Source organism: Triturus cristatus, chromosome 7, assembly GCF_964204655.1.
Source record: "Triturus cristatus chromosome 7, aTriCri1.1, whole genome shotgun sequence".
NCBI lineage: Eukaryota > Metazoa > Chordata > Amphibia > Caudata > Salamandridae > Triturus > Triturus cristatus.
The window spans coordinates 88383540-88397017 of NC_140590.1; the positions used below are offsets into that span (position 1 = coordinate 88383540).

General features: G+C 44.9%; 1 protein-coding gene across 6 annotated transcripts in view; it reads right to left on the bottom strand.

Moving 5' to 3' along the window:
• Positions 1–13478, bottom strand: part of LOC146808888 (phospholipase A2 inhibitor gamma subunit B-like) — a 1090687-nt gene that overhangs the window by 907968 nt on the left and 169241 nt on the right. For all 6 annotated transcript variants that reach the window (XR_014966274.1, XR_014966273.1, XM_085615701.1 and 3 more), the window contains one exon: positions 11147–11282. Coding sequence is in view for 4 of the 6 variants with exons in the window: in XM_085615701.1 (XP_085471827.1) it covers positions 11147–11198 (52 nt within the window). In the remaining 2 variants the exon portion in view is untranslated. The remainder of the gene's footprint in view (positions 1–11146; positions 11283–13478) is intronic.

A 13478-nucleotide genomic window follows, 5' to 3' on the forward strand; every position in this document is an offset into this window, starting at 1 on the left:
TCATCAGCATCGATGACGACGTCACTGTCGTTGTCATAGTCGTCGAAACTGCCGTCGACAAGAGCTTCATGGAAAACGTCGTTGACGACGAGAATGAAGCTATCGTAGACGATGAAACAGGAGCAGACATAGTCGACGGTCCCGTCGACGAAACCAAGGAAACAGTTTTTACAGTGGAAATCGTCGTCGACGTACCTGCTTTAATCACCGTCGACGGACGCTGTTTCTTCACAGGAGCCATCTGTGGATTTCCTGCAGAGTGTTTCTTAGCAGGCTTTTCCTTCTGGGACGGAGGAGAAGATATAGAAACCTCCTTTTTGTCCCTAGAGGCTGTGTCCACACCAGCAGCCTGTCCCTGCCTCTCCTTTTCACTTTCGTGAGGAGATTTCATGGGACCAGCCTCCTCAGACCTTTCAGAGATCCCGTGAGGGGCTTTGACAGGGGGTCTGCAGAGATAGAGGGAGATGACCTACCCCTCTTCTTTGATCTCCTGGAGGAAGTGCCAGAAATCGAATCTTCCTCATCTGAAGAAAGAACCTCCTTCCTGGTCTTCAGCTTTTGCAGCCATGTCAGCAGTCGACCCTCTCTGTCCCGCAAAGTCTTAGTAGATAGAGTCCGACAAATCTTGCAGTCTGTGGCCTTGTGTTTAGGGTATAAGCAGTAAATACAACTCTCATGCTTATCCTCAATGAAAAGTCTCTTCTTTCCACAAGAAGCACAGGGCCTGAATAAGGCTTTCTTTTCCTTATCTGACATAATGTCACTATGGATGTTAAAATGTAAATATCTGAAATAAAAGTTGAGAAAACTGAGCAGAGCTCAGTGGAGACTCCCTAGCACAACGTGCGGTAGAAAAATCTGAGGCTCTGAGCTCTCTCAGGAAGGTTCCAGAGTGTGAGGCTGTGCTGATTGGTCCTGGCAAAAGTTTGGGCTCTTTTACACAAAGAGGGTGATATGCTACAAAATGAGATGAGGCCTAAGCCTATTTTCTCTTTTGTTTCTATGGTTATGATATTTTTTATTTACCGAGGCTCCCATCCCGACGACGGGGAATGATACAAAGCATGAGAATCTATGAAAGTTCCAATACTGGGGTAATTATAAAAGTGTTTTTCATATGCCGAAATCTGACTCCGCCGCACAGATTAGGTCTGGGCCTCTTAAACTACGAAATCCTCAGCTTAGGTGCTTTTTTAAATCGGTGCCATAAGCTAAGGCAGGCCCAAGCCAGTACTCTTGAGTCAATGCTATGGTTGAATATTAGCATTAATAATCTAAGTGGGTCCTACAGTAAATTCTTCAATGAATGTGTACAGCAATTTTCAGCAGGTGACCTTTGGACTCTAAACCCCAGTCAAACAGCTTTTAAAATCAGCATTGAGAAGCGCACCCGCATCCTGTCCCACACCATCGACAAAGCCTCTTTCCAAACGCAAGCATGCATGGGCAGTAATTAATTCCTATCGGCTGGCATCACCGTCGTTATACCTGCCCTGCACATAATCTTTGCATCTAAAATTGCGATTCTTGGCACTTAGACTGGGGGAATGGCACCTGCTCAAACACTTACCCATCTTGCGTCGCTCGTCAGATAACCAACAGTGCAGGGGTTGCGGGGCCCCGGTGGAATCTATGGAGCATGTTGTATGCCTCTGCCCCGCTCTCCTGATTCAGCGCAGATTAAAATTGAGGCCAGAAAGGAACAGACTGGGAGTTCGGTCCTGCAGGCAGGCAATTATTGCGGCTTTAAACCCAGAGAACACAGACTTAAACATAAGCTTTACAATTTTTATTTATCACGTATATCGTAAATTTAACCAGCAAATTGCAGGGCCGGTAGCAACTTTAAAGAGGGCCACAAAACTTTATTTTGGTCTCCCCTGTGCTCTCTATGCCTGCAATATTAGGGTATGCGATCGAGGATTCTGTTTTTTTTTTTTACAGCAATTTTAATGAAACGTTTACACTGAGCCAAGCTCTCTGGGTCTCCTTGTAACTCTGGGCCCTCTTCTTAGATTCTGACACTAACACTTATTTCCTTGTTACATTATTAACATTTTTGCTGCTACTTGGTTTTAAAATTTGAATTTTTATATTATTCTGACATTTTAATTATCTTTTTTGCATATGTGTGGTATGTATGTCCTGCTTTTTATGATTATATTTTAATCAAATAAAGTACATTCTTCTAAAGGACTCTTTAATGCAGTCCCTTTAAACAGGAAAAATCAATGAATTGGTTCACACATTCAGGTTTCACAAATGTAACAAATGCTAAGTGTGCCAAACTGCAGTGGAAAAACAAGAGGTTTCTATGGTAATAAAGCAAAAATGGAAAATCAAACAACATATTACATCTAAAAGTCAATTTGTGATATATATATTAGAATGTCAATGCAATCTTCAGTATGTGGGAAGTGCTATTTGTGAATTGAAGAAACTAATATTAGAACATGTGAGAGATACCACAAATAATGATCCGAGCAATGCAGTGGCAAAACATATGGGGATATACCACCAAAGTGACTGGAAGAAATGAAAATTCTTTTCAAATGAGCAAATTGAACAAAATGAACGAGGAGGAGATTGGGAACGAAAGCTATGACAAAGGGAATCTTACCACATATTTAATCTGAGAACATTAACACCTTATAGACTGAATCAGGATGAGGAGTTGTACATACATTTGTAAATTAAATGACAAACAATCATGACTTCTTCAACAAATGGATTTTATATTTCGGAATTTGATAATTTTAGGTCTTTTTTGTTATTTTTGCATGGATTGCACAAACACTGAGCACGTTATTGTAGTTTATAACTCCAATAGCTGATGAGATTAATGGAAAGATAGGAAATGATAATGCAAGAACATCAAAAGTAACGCAATGTAAATAATTGGAACTAAGTATGACATCAATATACAAAAAATCAATATATAATGTTAACTAGTTAAGATTGAACTACTGATCTCAGAATGCAATTTGAATGAGATCAGTATAGTTAAATAACATTGGTAATTGCTTACTTGCACAATGACAAGGTCTTAAATAATTAATTTTAAAGCACTGGTTTTACAAATTCTATGTTTTTTTCACTGTTTTCGCATATATGCACTTGAAAAACTACATCTCCAAAGACTGCCAAGGGTGTTTTGAGCGGAACTGACAAATTAATAATGAAAAAATGAGTTTAAATGTCAAGAGGGCGGATATGCTTGTGAAGAACAAGTTACTTAGCTTCTGTAACGCTGTTTCTGGTGGATACAGTATCTGCCTGTGGATTCCTCACCTTGTGAATATCCCCTGCGCCAGCAACATTCGGAAACTTTTTGTAGCTCTCCACGCCGACGAGGAAGACGTCACAGTAGCACGGCTCCGCACGCGGATCCGCTGACATCACTGAATCCATAAGAGGACCTCGCCGGCGTGATGACGTCAGTTCCGCCCTTTTTTTCCCGTGCCTTCGAGGCACACAGACGGACCGACAACAATATATATACAGTGTACACAGTACATAATATTCAAAACAAACACACACAGTGTGAAGTCAATACAGAAAAGAAAAAGAAATAACACTCTTCCTTTGACAGCAACAGATACATTTTGTCAAATTATCACTGTAGTAGTTATACAAGGGTGGACAACGGGGAGGCGGGTGGGTCAGTGAGGAATCCACAGGCAGATACTGTATCCACCAGAAAAAGCGTTACCGAAAGTAAGTAACTTGTTCTTCTGATGGATACATCTGCCAGTGGATTCCTCACCTTGTGAATAGATTCCCACAGCAGTCCCCACTCCCGGAGGAGGGTGTCCACCCTTCTATACCAAAAAGTCCTGAAGGACGGAACATGCAAAATGTCTGTCCCTCTTCACATCGGTATCTAAGCAGTAATGCTTCGTGTAAGTGTGGAGGGAGGCCCAAGTTGCCGTTCTACAAATGTCCTCCACAGGAACACCTCTAGATAAGGCAGATGTAGAAGACTTTGCCCTGGTAAAATGAGCTCTTATACCCTCTGGAGGTTCCTTACTGGCCAATCTTGATGTACAAGATAATCCATCTGGAAAGGGTGCGCTTGTGCACCGCTCTGCCTTTCCTGCAGCCAATGAAGCCCACGAAGAGCTGGTCATCCACTCGAAAGTCTTTAGTTCTATTGAGGTAAAAGCTCACCGCCCTCTTAGGGTCCAAGCGGTGAAGGCGCTCCTCCTCCTTGGAAGGGTGAGGGAGAGGATAGAAGGTAGGAAGGGTGATGGACTGCCCCAAATGGAAAGGAGTTACCACCTTAGGCAGAAAAGCAGCCCTGGTCCCGAGTGCCATTCTTTCAGCATGAATGGTCAAGAACGGGGGTTTCGAACTCAGAGCTTGAAGCTCACTTACCCTCCTTGCCGAGGTAATGGCAATCAGAAAGACTGTTTTAAAAGACAACAGCCTTAAGGGAACTTGTGCAAGGGCTCAAAGGGAGAACCAATCAAGTAAGTTAAGACAAGATTTAAGTCCCATTGAGGCACAATAAATGGAGTGGGCGGAAATTTTTTAGTAAGGCCCTTAATGAATCGTAACACAATAGGTGATTTAAACAAAGACGGCTGATCCGGCAAGCAAAGGAAAGTCGACAAAGCCGATAAATAACCCTTCACAGTAGCCACTGCAAAGCCTTGCTGAGCGAGAGAGAGCAAACTGAAGGATGTTGGATTAACAAGCCCTCAACGGGTCAAAAGACTTCTCCCCACACCAATGAACAAATTTGGACCACCTATAGGAATAGATGGACTTGGTGGATTGACACCTGGCAGACAAATTCACGTCTACCACGTCAGGTGGGAGAGAAAAATAATTCAGGTTGCCCCGCTCAATCTCCAGGCATGAAGGTTGAAACTCTGGAGGTGGGGGGTGTAGAACCTGCCCCAGTGACTGCGAGGGGAGGTCTGTCCTGAGAGGGAGATGGTGCGGAGGGCACAAGGAGAGGTGGAGAAGATCTGTATACCACACCCTTCTTAACCAATCCGGGGCGATCAATTTGACTTGGGCCCGGTCTTGGTGAATCTTCCTCAAAACCTGAGGAATCAAGGGTATGGGAGGAAACGCGTAAATGAGATGTGAGTCCCATCTCAACTGAAACGCGTCCCCCAATGTTCCCTGCATCGGATACTGGAGACTGCAGAATGACGGGCAGTGAGCATTCTCGTGAGTGGCAAACAGGTCCGCCCAAGGAGTTCCCCACGTCCAAAATGAAGCCCCCACTCGTGGTCGGCGGAGAACTGCCGACTGAGACTGTCTGCACGCACGTTCAGAACTCCGGCCAGATGACTTGCCAGACAACAAATCTGATGATCCTGAACCCAGGACCAGAGACGCAGAGCCTCTCTGCAGAGACAATGCAACCCCACTCCTCCCTGCTTGTTGACATACCACATCACGGTAGGGTTGTCTGTAAGGACTTGAACCGACTGACCACGAAGGGAAGTGAGGAAGGCCTTGAGTGCCAAACGTATCGCCCACAACTCCAAAAGGTTGATGTGAAGCAACCTTTCCTCTGCAGACCAAAGACCCTTCATCTCCAGATCCCCCAGATGCGCATCCCACCCTAAAGTGGATGTATCCGTTATCACTGTGGCCACCGATGAAGGTAGATGGAAGGGCTTTCCTTGAGTCAGACTGGCCTCCACGCTCCACCAAGACAGATCCGCTGCAGCTTCTCTGGAGATCTCACAGACTCCCTGAGACCTCCGTTCTGCTGATACCACTGCCTGCGGAGGCACCACTGGAGAGCCCTCATGTGCCAGCGTGCATGGTTGACCAACAGAATGCAGGAAGCAAACAGACCGAGCAGACGAAGGACCTTCAGGACTGGAACGACCGCTCCATTGTAAAACAAGGGAATCATTTCCTGTATGTCGAGAATCCTTTGTGGAGGTGGGAATGCTCGACACAGTAGTGTCCAGTACCACCCCTATGAACAGGTTGCGCTGAGAGGTCACCAGGTGAGATTTGGGAACGTTTATCGAGAAACCCAATTTGTACAACAGCTGAGTTGTAACCTGCAGATGATGAAGCAACTTATCTGGCGACTGCTTTGATCAGCCAGTTGTCCAGATAGGGAAAAAACTGGTATCACCGATCTTCTGAGATGAGCTGCCACCACTGCCATCACCTTGGTGAAGACTCGAGGTTTAGTAGTAAGACTAAACGGGAGAACCGCAAACGGATAATAATGCAACCCTACCGTAAAACTGAGATACTTCCTGTGCGACTCCAGAATCGTTATATGAAAATACGCATCCTGCAAGTCGATTGACACCATCCAGTCCTCCTGTTGCAGCGCTTTAAGAACCTGCACAAGGGTGAGCATCTTGAACTTCTCCTGCTTCAGAGAAAGGTTCAAGAACCTGAGATCCAGGATTGGACGTAGCCTGCCATCCTTCTTGGGTATCAGGAAATACCGGGAGTAGCATCCCTGACCCCTTTCCCACTCTGGAAGCACCTCTATCGCACCTTTTTTCAGCAATGTAAGGACTTCCTCCTTCAGGAGAAGGTGGTCCTCCGCGCAAGCACCTTGGCAAGGAGGGTAATTTGGAGGAAATTCCCGAAAGGGAAGAGCATACCCATTTTTTACAAGATTTAGAACCCAAAAGGTCTGTAGTGACCAATTCCCAATCTTGTAGAAAATGGGTAAGCCGACCCCCTACAGGGCCAACATGATCCAGAATGGTGGATTTAAGGCTGCTTTGCAGTGGTAGGAGGGAGGGAGGAAGAGGAGGAGGGCAGACGACCTCGTGCACGACCTTGGTTCCTGTCCCTGTAGTTCTTATACAGGGTATTTTGCTGAGGCTGCCTGTAGGTCCGAAAGGAAAACCTCCTAAAACCTCTGTACCTCCTGTAAGAGGAACCTCTAGGCTGTGTCTGAAGGCCCAGAGACTTAGCCATGGCTTTGCTGTCCTTGAACCTTTCCAAGGCTGCATCTGCTTTCTTCCCGAACAGCCCAGAACCATCAAAGGGCAGGTCCAGAAGTATTGCCTGCACATCAGAAGAGAACTCTGAAGATTTAAGCCAAGCACTCCTTGTGGCGACGAGGAGCCCATGATCCTAGCAACAGAGTCCGCAGTGTCCAAACCACTCTGAATAACCTGTCGTGCAGCCGCCTGAGTATCCGACAGGACTTCATTAAAATTCTGCCTGTCCTCCTCAGACAACTTAGGAGCCAGCTGTTTAGCAGAATCCATAAGAGCGTGAATATAACGGCCCAGAAGACAAGTGGCATTTGTGGACTATAAGGCCATACTCGCACAGGAGAACACTTTCTTGGACGACTGATCAAGCCTTTGACTCCCTATCACTAGGAACTTGCAGAATGCAGATGACTTCTTTGAACAGGCAGCTTGAACCACCAGACTTTAAGGAGAAGGCTGGGATGTAAGAAAGTCCGGATTTCCTGGAGCCGCCCTGTACCTCCAAGCAACAGATTTAGATACTGCCGGAGCAGAAAAGGGCTTACGCCAAACCTCCATGACTGGCTCAGTGATGGCATCATTAAAAGGAAGCAAAGGCTCTACCACAGTGGAGGGAGAATGAAGAACCTCAGTCAGGATGTTGGGTTTAAATTCAGCCGTTGGGAGCTGCAAGTCCAAGAGCTCGGCTGCTTTCCTTATGACAGTGTGGTAAGGAGCCATCTCCTTAGAGGGAGCATCAGTAGGAGGAGAAAGCTCCCATTCTGGAGACAAATCAAGGCTACTTGCCTCTTTTAGTTCCTCAAACAAGTCAACTGACTATGAGCTCACCCTCTTCCATTTCTTCCACCTGATACCTCTGTTCTTCCAAAATTCTCTGTGCCTCTCGCCTGGATCTAATCCTCAGAACCAGCGCCGCACACGACTCCGACGGAGCCGGAGTCGAACACGGATCCGGTGAAACCCCGAAACCGGTCTTAGGATGCTTGTTTCTAGTCAGGGAGGACCTGGCTTGGCAGTTCGAGCTGGGCTGTTCCCATGAGGCACAACTGATTTGCATATGGCTGGGTTCAAACTAGAATGGTATGGTGAGCAATAAAACTATGCATTTAGGCCCAGATCTCTGTACTGGGGTGAATGTATGACATTGTTCTGCATTCTGTCCATCAACTGTTGTTTTTACATTTGTCACCCCGAGTGGGATGGGTATGCCCAGACGTGGGTCCCGTGCTCTCCATGCCACTGGAATCAAGCTATCCAGGAATAAGAGGGGTGAAACCACGAAACCGGTCCTAGATGCTTGCTTCCAGTCCAGGGAGGACCTGGCTTGGCAGTTCGGGCTGGACTGTTCCCATGAGGCACAGGGGCAAGACTGATTTACATATGGCAGGATTCAAACTGGAATGGCGAGCAAAAAAACGATGAATTTAGGCCCAGATCTCTGTACTGGGGAGAATGTATGACATTGTTCTGCATTCTGTCCATCAACTGTTTTTGCCTATAATGTTATCAGCTTTTAAAACCCTCCAATTTTTTTGAAAAATCTTAAATACTTCAGAAGAGCTAGTTGTATACTTGGTTATCATTCTAACCGTTCCTTTCTCTTCTAGTGCCAAACCCGGCTTCTCCCAGGTTGTTATTAGGAGATCTTTCCTCTGTATATTTTCTACTTTCCTCACTGCATTTCTCAAGGTTTCCTGCCTGTATCCTCGATCTCTGAACCCGATAAATGCACCCTGACTTTCTTTTTGAAAGTCCTCATCCATAGAGCAGTAGCGTCTTAACCTTACTAGTTCTCCATATGGGACCCCACTGATAACACTCTTCGGGTTAAAACTGCCAGCATGTAGGGTGCTGTTTCCTACCGTAGGCTTTCTATAAAAAGTTGTCCCAATGGTGTTGTCTTTAATGTGCACCAACAGGTCCAAATATGGAACCTGCGTCCTGCCCATGCATTCTGTGCGCTTTAGGTTCAAATTGTTATTACTCAGGGCTGCCACATAGTTCATCGCCTCATCTGACGACCCCTTCCATATAATGAAGAGGTCGTCAATGTAGTGAGCCCATAGTACAACCTTGTCAAGCCATATTTAATTTTCCCCTGCCCAGGCCACATGCTTCTCCCACCAGTCTACGAATAAGTTTGCTTAGCTGTGGGCGAAGCACTTGCCCATCGCAGTACCTTGTTCTTGATGAAACAACTCTCCTGCAAATAAAAAGATGTTATTTGGAGACAGAATGATATCAATTCCATTAACATCATATTGTGTTCACAATATTTTAAATTCCTCTTTTTCAGAAAGAATTGTGTTGCTACCAGTCCTTTTTGATGTTCAATGCTTGTGTATTTAAAAAACAATATATATATATGAACAAGGAACTTGACAGGCTGAAACACGTCATGGCTGTAGAGGTCAGCGAACAACAATTAACTGCTTTGCACTATTTTGTGGTCCGTGCTCAGTTTTGAGGTGAGGATTCCATGGTGGATGACGGAGTTGTGGTCGAATATATATATATATATATATATATATATATATATATATATATATATATATATATAAATAAATATTCACAAGGTTTTATCGAACGGTGAAAATGAGCTGCGCACTCCTGGGTGAAATATATCCAATTTGTTCATTTTAATTATGTGAAAGAATACAATACGAGCAACGTCCCAAAACGTTTCGGTCCAACAGGGACCTTGGTCTAGGGAAATAGTGTGACCAACGGCACCTCGTCCTTTCTTTTTCATAGACCTTCTCTTCTTGGATCTTCCTCTTAGTGAATCTTTTGGAGACAGAGGCAGGACTTTGGGGGTCTTTTTAGACATTTTGCAGTAAAATCTGAATTCTTTATTGGATCGAGCAGTAGTAAAACCACACAGATCGGATGATACTTAACTATTAGAAATGGCATCCGGACTAGACAAATTGCCTAAAAAGTCAACGGAATTATGATTTTGTTCCACAGACATAGGAGTCATCAGATGAAGAAGAAAAGAGATAACTTTCTAACAAAATAAACTGTCAACAAATGTACTGAAAAAAAACACTTGCAGTGTGCCATATTCATGAGCCACAAAACAAATGACGATTACAAGACATCATGAGATTGGGTAAGCCTGAGGCTCTTAAAGATGCAGTTTCCTTTTCTTTAGCTGGGTTAAAATTATTGAGCTTTTTGACTTTATTTGTAACTGGAGTTTTGTAAGCGAGTTTAAGTGTGGAGTTAAAATAAGCTGGTGAAAACATTTGGTGATAGGCTTGGTGAATTGCTACATAACATTAATTATTCTGTTTTTTGCACCAGATTTTGTATTTTAAGTTTATGATGTAAATGTGTCAGGGTCTCCACAGGCATTATTTTTTATTTCTATTAAAATACAGCTTCTAAGTCCTTCAATGGAGAAAGGCTTTGGATCTCCTTAACGGTTACATCAGTCTGCTTCTCTTGAGAAATCTGGCAAGGCTCTCTTCAAGTTACTACACCTCACTGTAAGAGGCTTAGGTTTATTGTGTACACAATAACTAATATTTTAACCCCTTCAGCGCGGCGCAGATTTCCGCGCCACGCTGAAGATTCCGTGCGCGGGCGGGGCCATGACGGAACGGTTCAGTCATAAGCACAGCCCAACCGACGTGCATGACGGAACCGTTCCGTCAAGCGCGTCGAAGGGGTTAAGCTTGACATTTTATTTACTGTATTTTTATTTTTTGCCTGTGTATCTTATGGCTGCTTTGGCGCAGCTCGGAGTCTTTTATTTGGCACTACATTTAGCAAATAAACAATAACATTGTGTAATATAGCTGTTTTGTAGAGTGTACAGTACTGAATAAATACGTATAGCTCTTCAGGGCCTTCAATGAAACACTGAAGAGAACTACAAACCTCACCCCTTCTAGGCTTGCTACACCAGAAGGCAATAGATAGCAAGAGAGAATTGTAATGCAGGGGATATATTAGGATATGGCATGTATGACCCGAAAGTAGGAACACCAAGTGGTAGGGATGCTCTTTCACACCTGAAATATAGGGAACATCAGTTCCGTAAGGAACCGTACAATATTCTTGTTGCTGTACTGTTCACTCTTGCCTGCAGGACTGAATTGCTTTCTTTAATTATGCAATGGAAAACTCTATACAAAATTCAAATAAAAAAAGAAACGATGTCGAGAAATGCAGAATGGCGATAAATTTACCGTTAGTGAGGAGAGAGGCAAGGATCAAAGCAATGAAGCATGGGTTCCTCATCGTAGGGGTGGTCAGTGCTAGGGTATCTGGATGGCATGCACTCGGATCATCAAATTATGCACTGAAGTTACTGCATCTAAAATGCTGGGCGATAAATAAAGATGATCGACAGTAAGCATTGCACAATGCATGGGGAAAGGGAGTGTGAAAAAATGCGATGAGAAAGCAAGAGAGGGGCTTTGTATGCCCTACCTTTATTTATTTGGTACACCATTTAGATTCCAAAAGAACCTGAAGCTTTAGATATAGCCAGTTTCCTGCAGAGAACTAAAAGGTATATTTCTGATAGGTACATCATCTTTTTGCAGATTACTCACCTTAAAAATATTTTTAAGTGTCAGAATGGCCTGGAAAAGCTGTCCCCTGGAAGTAGCTCCAGGTAGGATCATGCAGCCCTGGCACAGGCTCCACCCACCGGACATGACATTACCAGCATATGGAAGGTGCTAAACATCATGCTGGTGTCAGTTACTGGTCCTTTTTGCTGCACCCCAGAGAGGATGCATTAAGTGTACATGACTGACAATATCAATCAGGTGTGAATTTCATAAAGTCCTCCACCTGAGCTCAGGACTCGTCATGGGCCATGGAGCATTCCTCACCCACCGAGGTGGCATGTTTCACCATCGAGCCATGCTCCTTGTGAGGCAGGCGCTGCAACGCCCAACGGCCCACCAGGGGCTCTTTGCCAGAGATCTTTTAATCTGTCATGGCACTACAGAATTCCCTAGGCTGAACTAGGTGCAGACTAGAATTAACTAAGTCAATCTATACTAATTGTAATATCAGTTGGTGTCCTTGTTAAGAATAAAGCAGAGAGAGGAGTCCTAAGGGGAGTAATGTTCGAGTTCAACTGATGGTCGACATGTTTCTCAACTATGTGTCCCTCTTTGGGGATCAGTGGCAATTTCAGGCCCAAAAAGAATGTGATTTTTAATCTCCCTGATGTAAGACCCCTAAATTGTACTAATGGTGCTCACCCAAAAAAATGTTCATGGGTGTATGTCCTAAATAGGAGCTTATTGGTCATTCATGCATACATAACTATCATAAATCATAAGCATATCGTTACTGAAGAGACAATGACATTCGATGTAACAAATCCTCTGTGACAGTCAAATATAAATGCACCTTTCAAATCTTCATGCATGCGGTTATATTCCATATAGGCACCATAATATAGGCCTTTGTAATTTAATTACCCTTCACCTATATTGTTCCCTACATTACACTTGTCATGGTTTACAGGGACTGACCTTTTACCTAGATACAGCACTGCATTCACAACGTGGATTTTCCCCAGTTCGAAATCTCATACATACATTATACCTGAGGATTCTTGGGAGCACAGCAGGAAGCAGGACTATCATCTCCTGTATAAAATCTATGTATAAAGTTCATGCCTGACGTCATCCTTAGGCCAACACAGTAATACAGCAAGGCAGGAACCCTGGGGAGAACTATGTGTATATATACATCACATTTTGCTAAGATAGTTAGAGGAGACCGAGACTTTCCGGCCGACACACTGACCAGAGACGCTGAGATTCCTGCAAGGAGACACTCCAGCTCGCAGTGGTCTAACATCCCTCGCGGGTGTCCATCTCGAGACCAATCAATCAATCAGTTAATTTGTAAAACGCACTACTTACCCGTAAGGGTTTCAAGGCGCTGAGGGGAAGGCGGGGGGATGCTGCTGCTACTGGTCGAAAAGCCAGGTCTTGAGTCGTCTCCTGAAGGTCAGCAGGTCTTCGGTTTGTCGTAGGTTGAGGGGGAGGGTGTTCCAGGTCTTGGCGGCGCGGTGGGAGAAGGACCTGCCTGCGGATGTGGTTCTACGGATGCGCGGGACCGTGGCCAGGGCGTGGTCAGCAGAGCGGAGTTTCCTGTTCGGTACGTAGAAGGAGAGTCAACTGTTGAGGTAGGCTGGGCCGGTTTTGTGGAGTGCCTTGTGTGCGTTGACCAGGCGCTTGAAGGAGATTCTTCTGTCAACGGGGAGCCAGTGCAGGTTCCTCAGGTGGGGGATGATGTGGTCGCAGCGCGGGACGTCGAGGATCAGGTGTGCAGAGGCGTTCTAGATTCTTTGCAGTCTGTTGATGTGCTTGGACGAGGCTCCGGCGTAGAGGGCATTTCCGAAGTAGAGTCTGCTGCTGACTAGGGCCTGGGTAACTGTTTTCCTCGTGTCTGTGGGGATCCATCTGTAGATCGTGCGGAGAGTGTTGAAGCAGGTAAAGGAGACTGCGTTGACTTGTTTGGTCATGGTGAGTTTCGAGTCGAGGATGA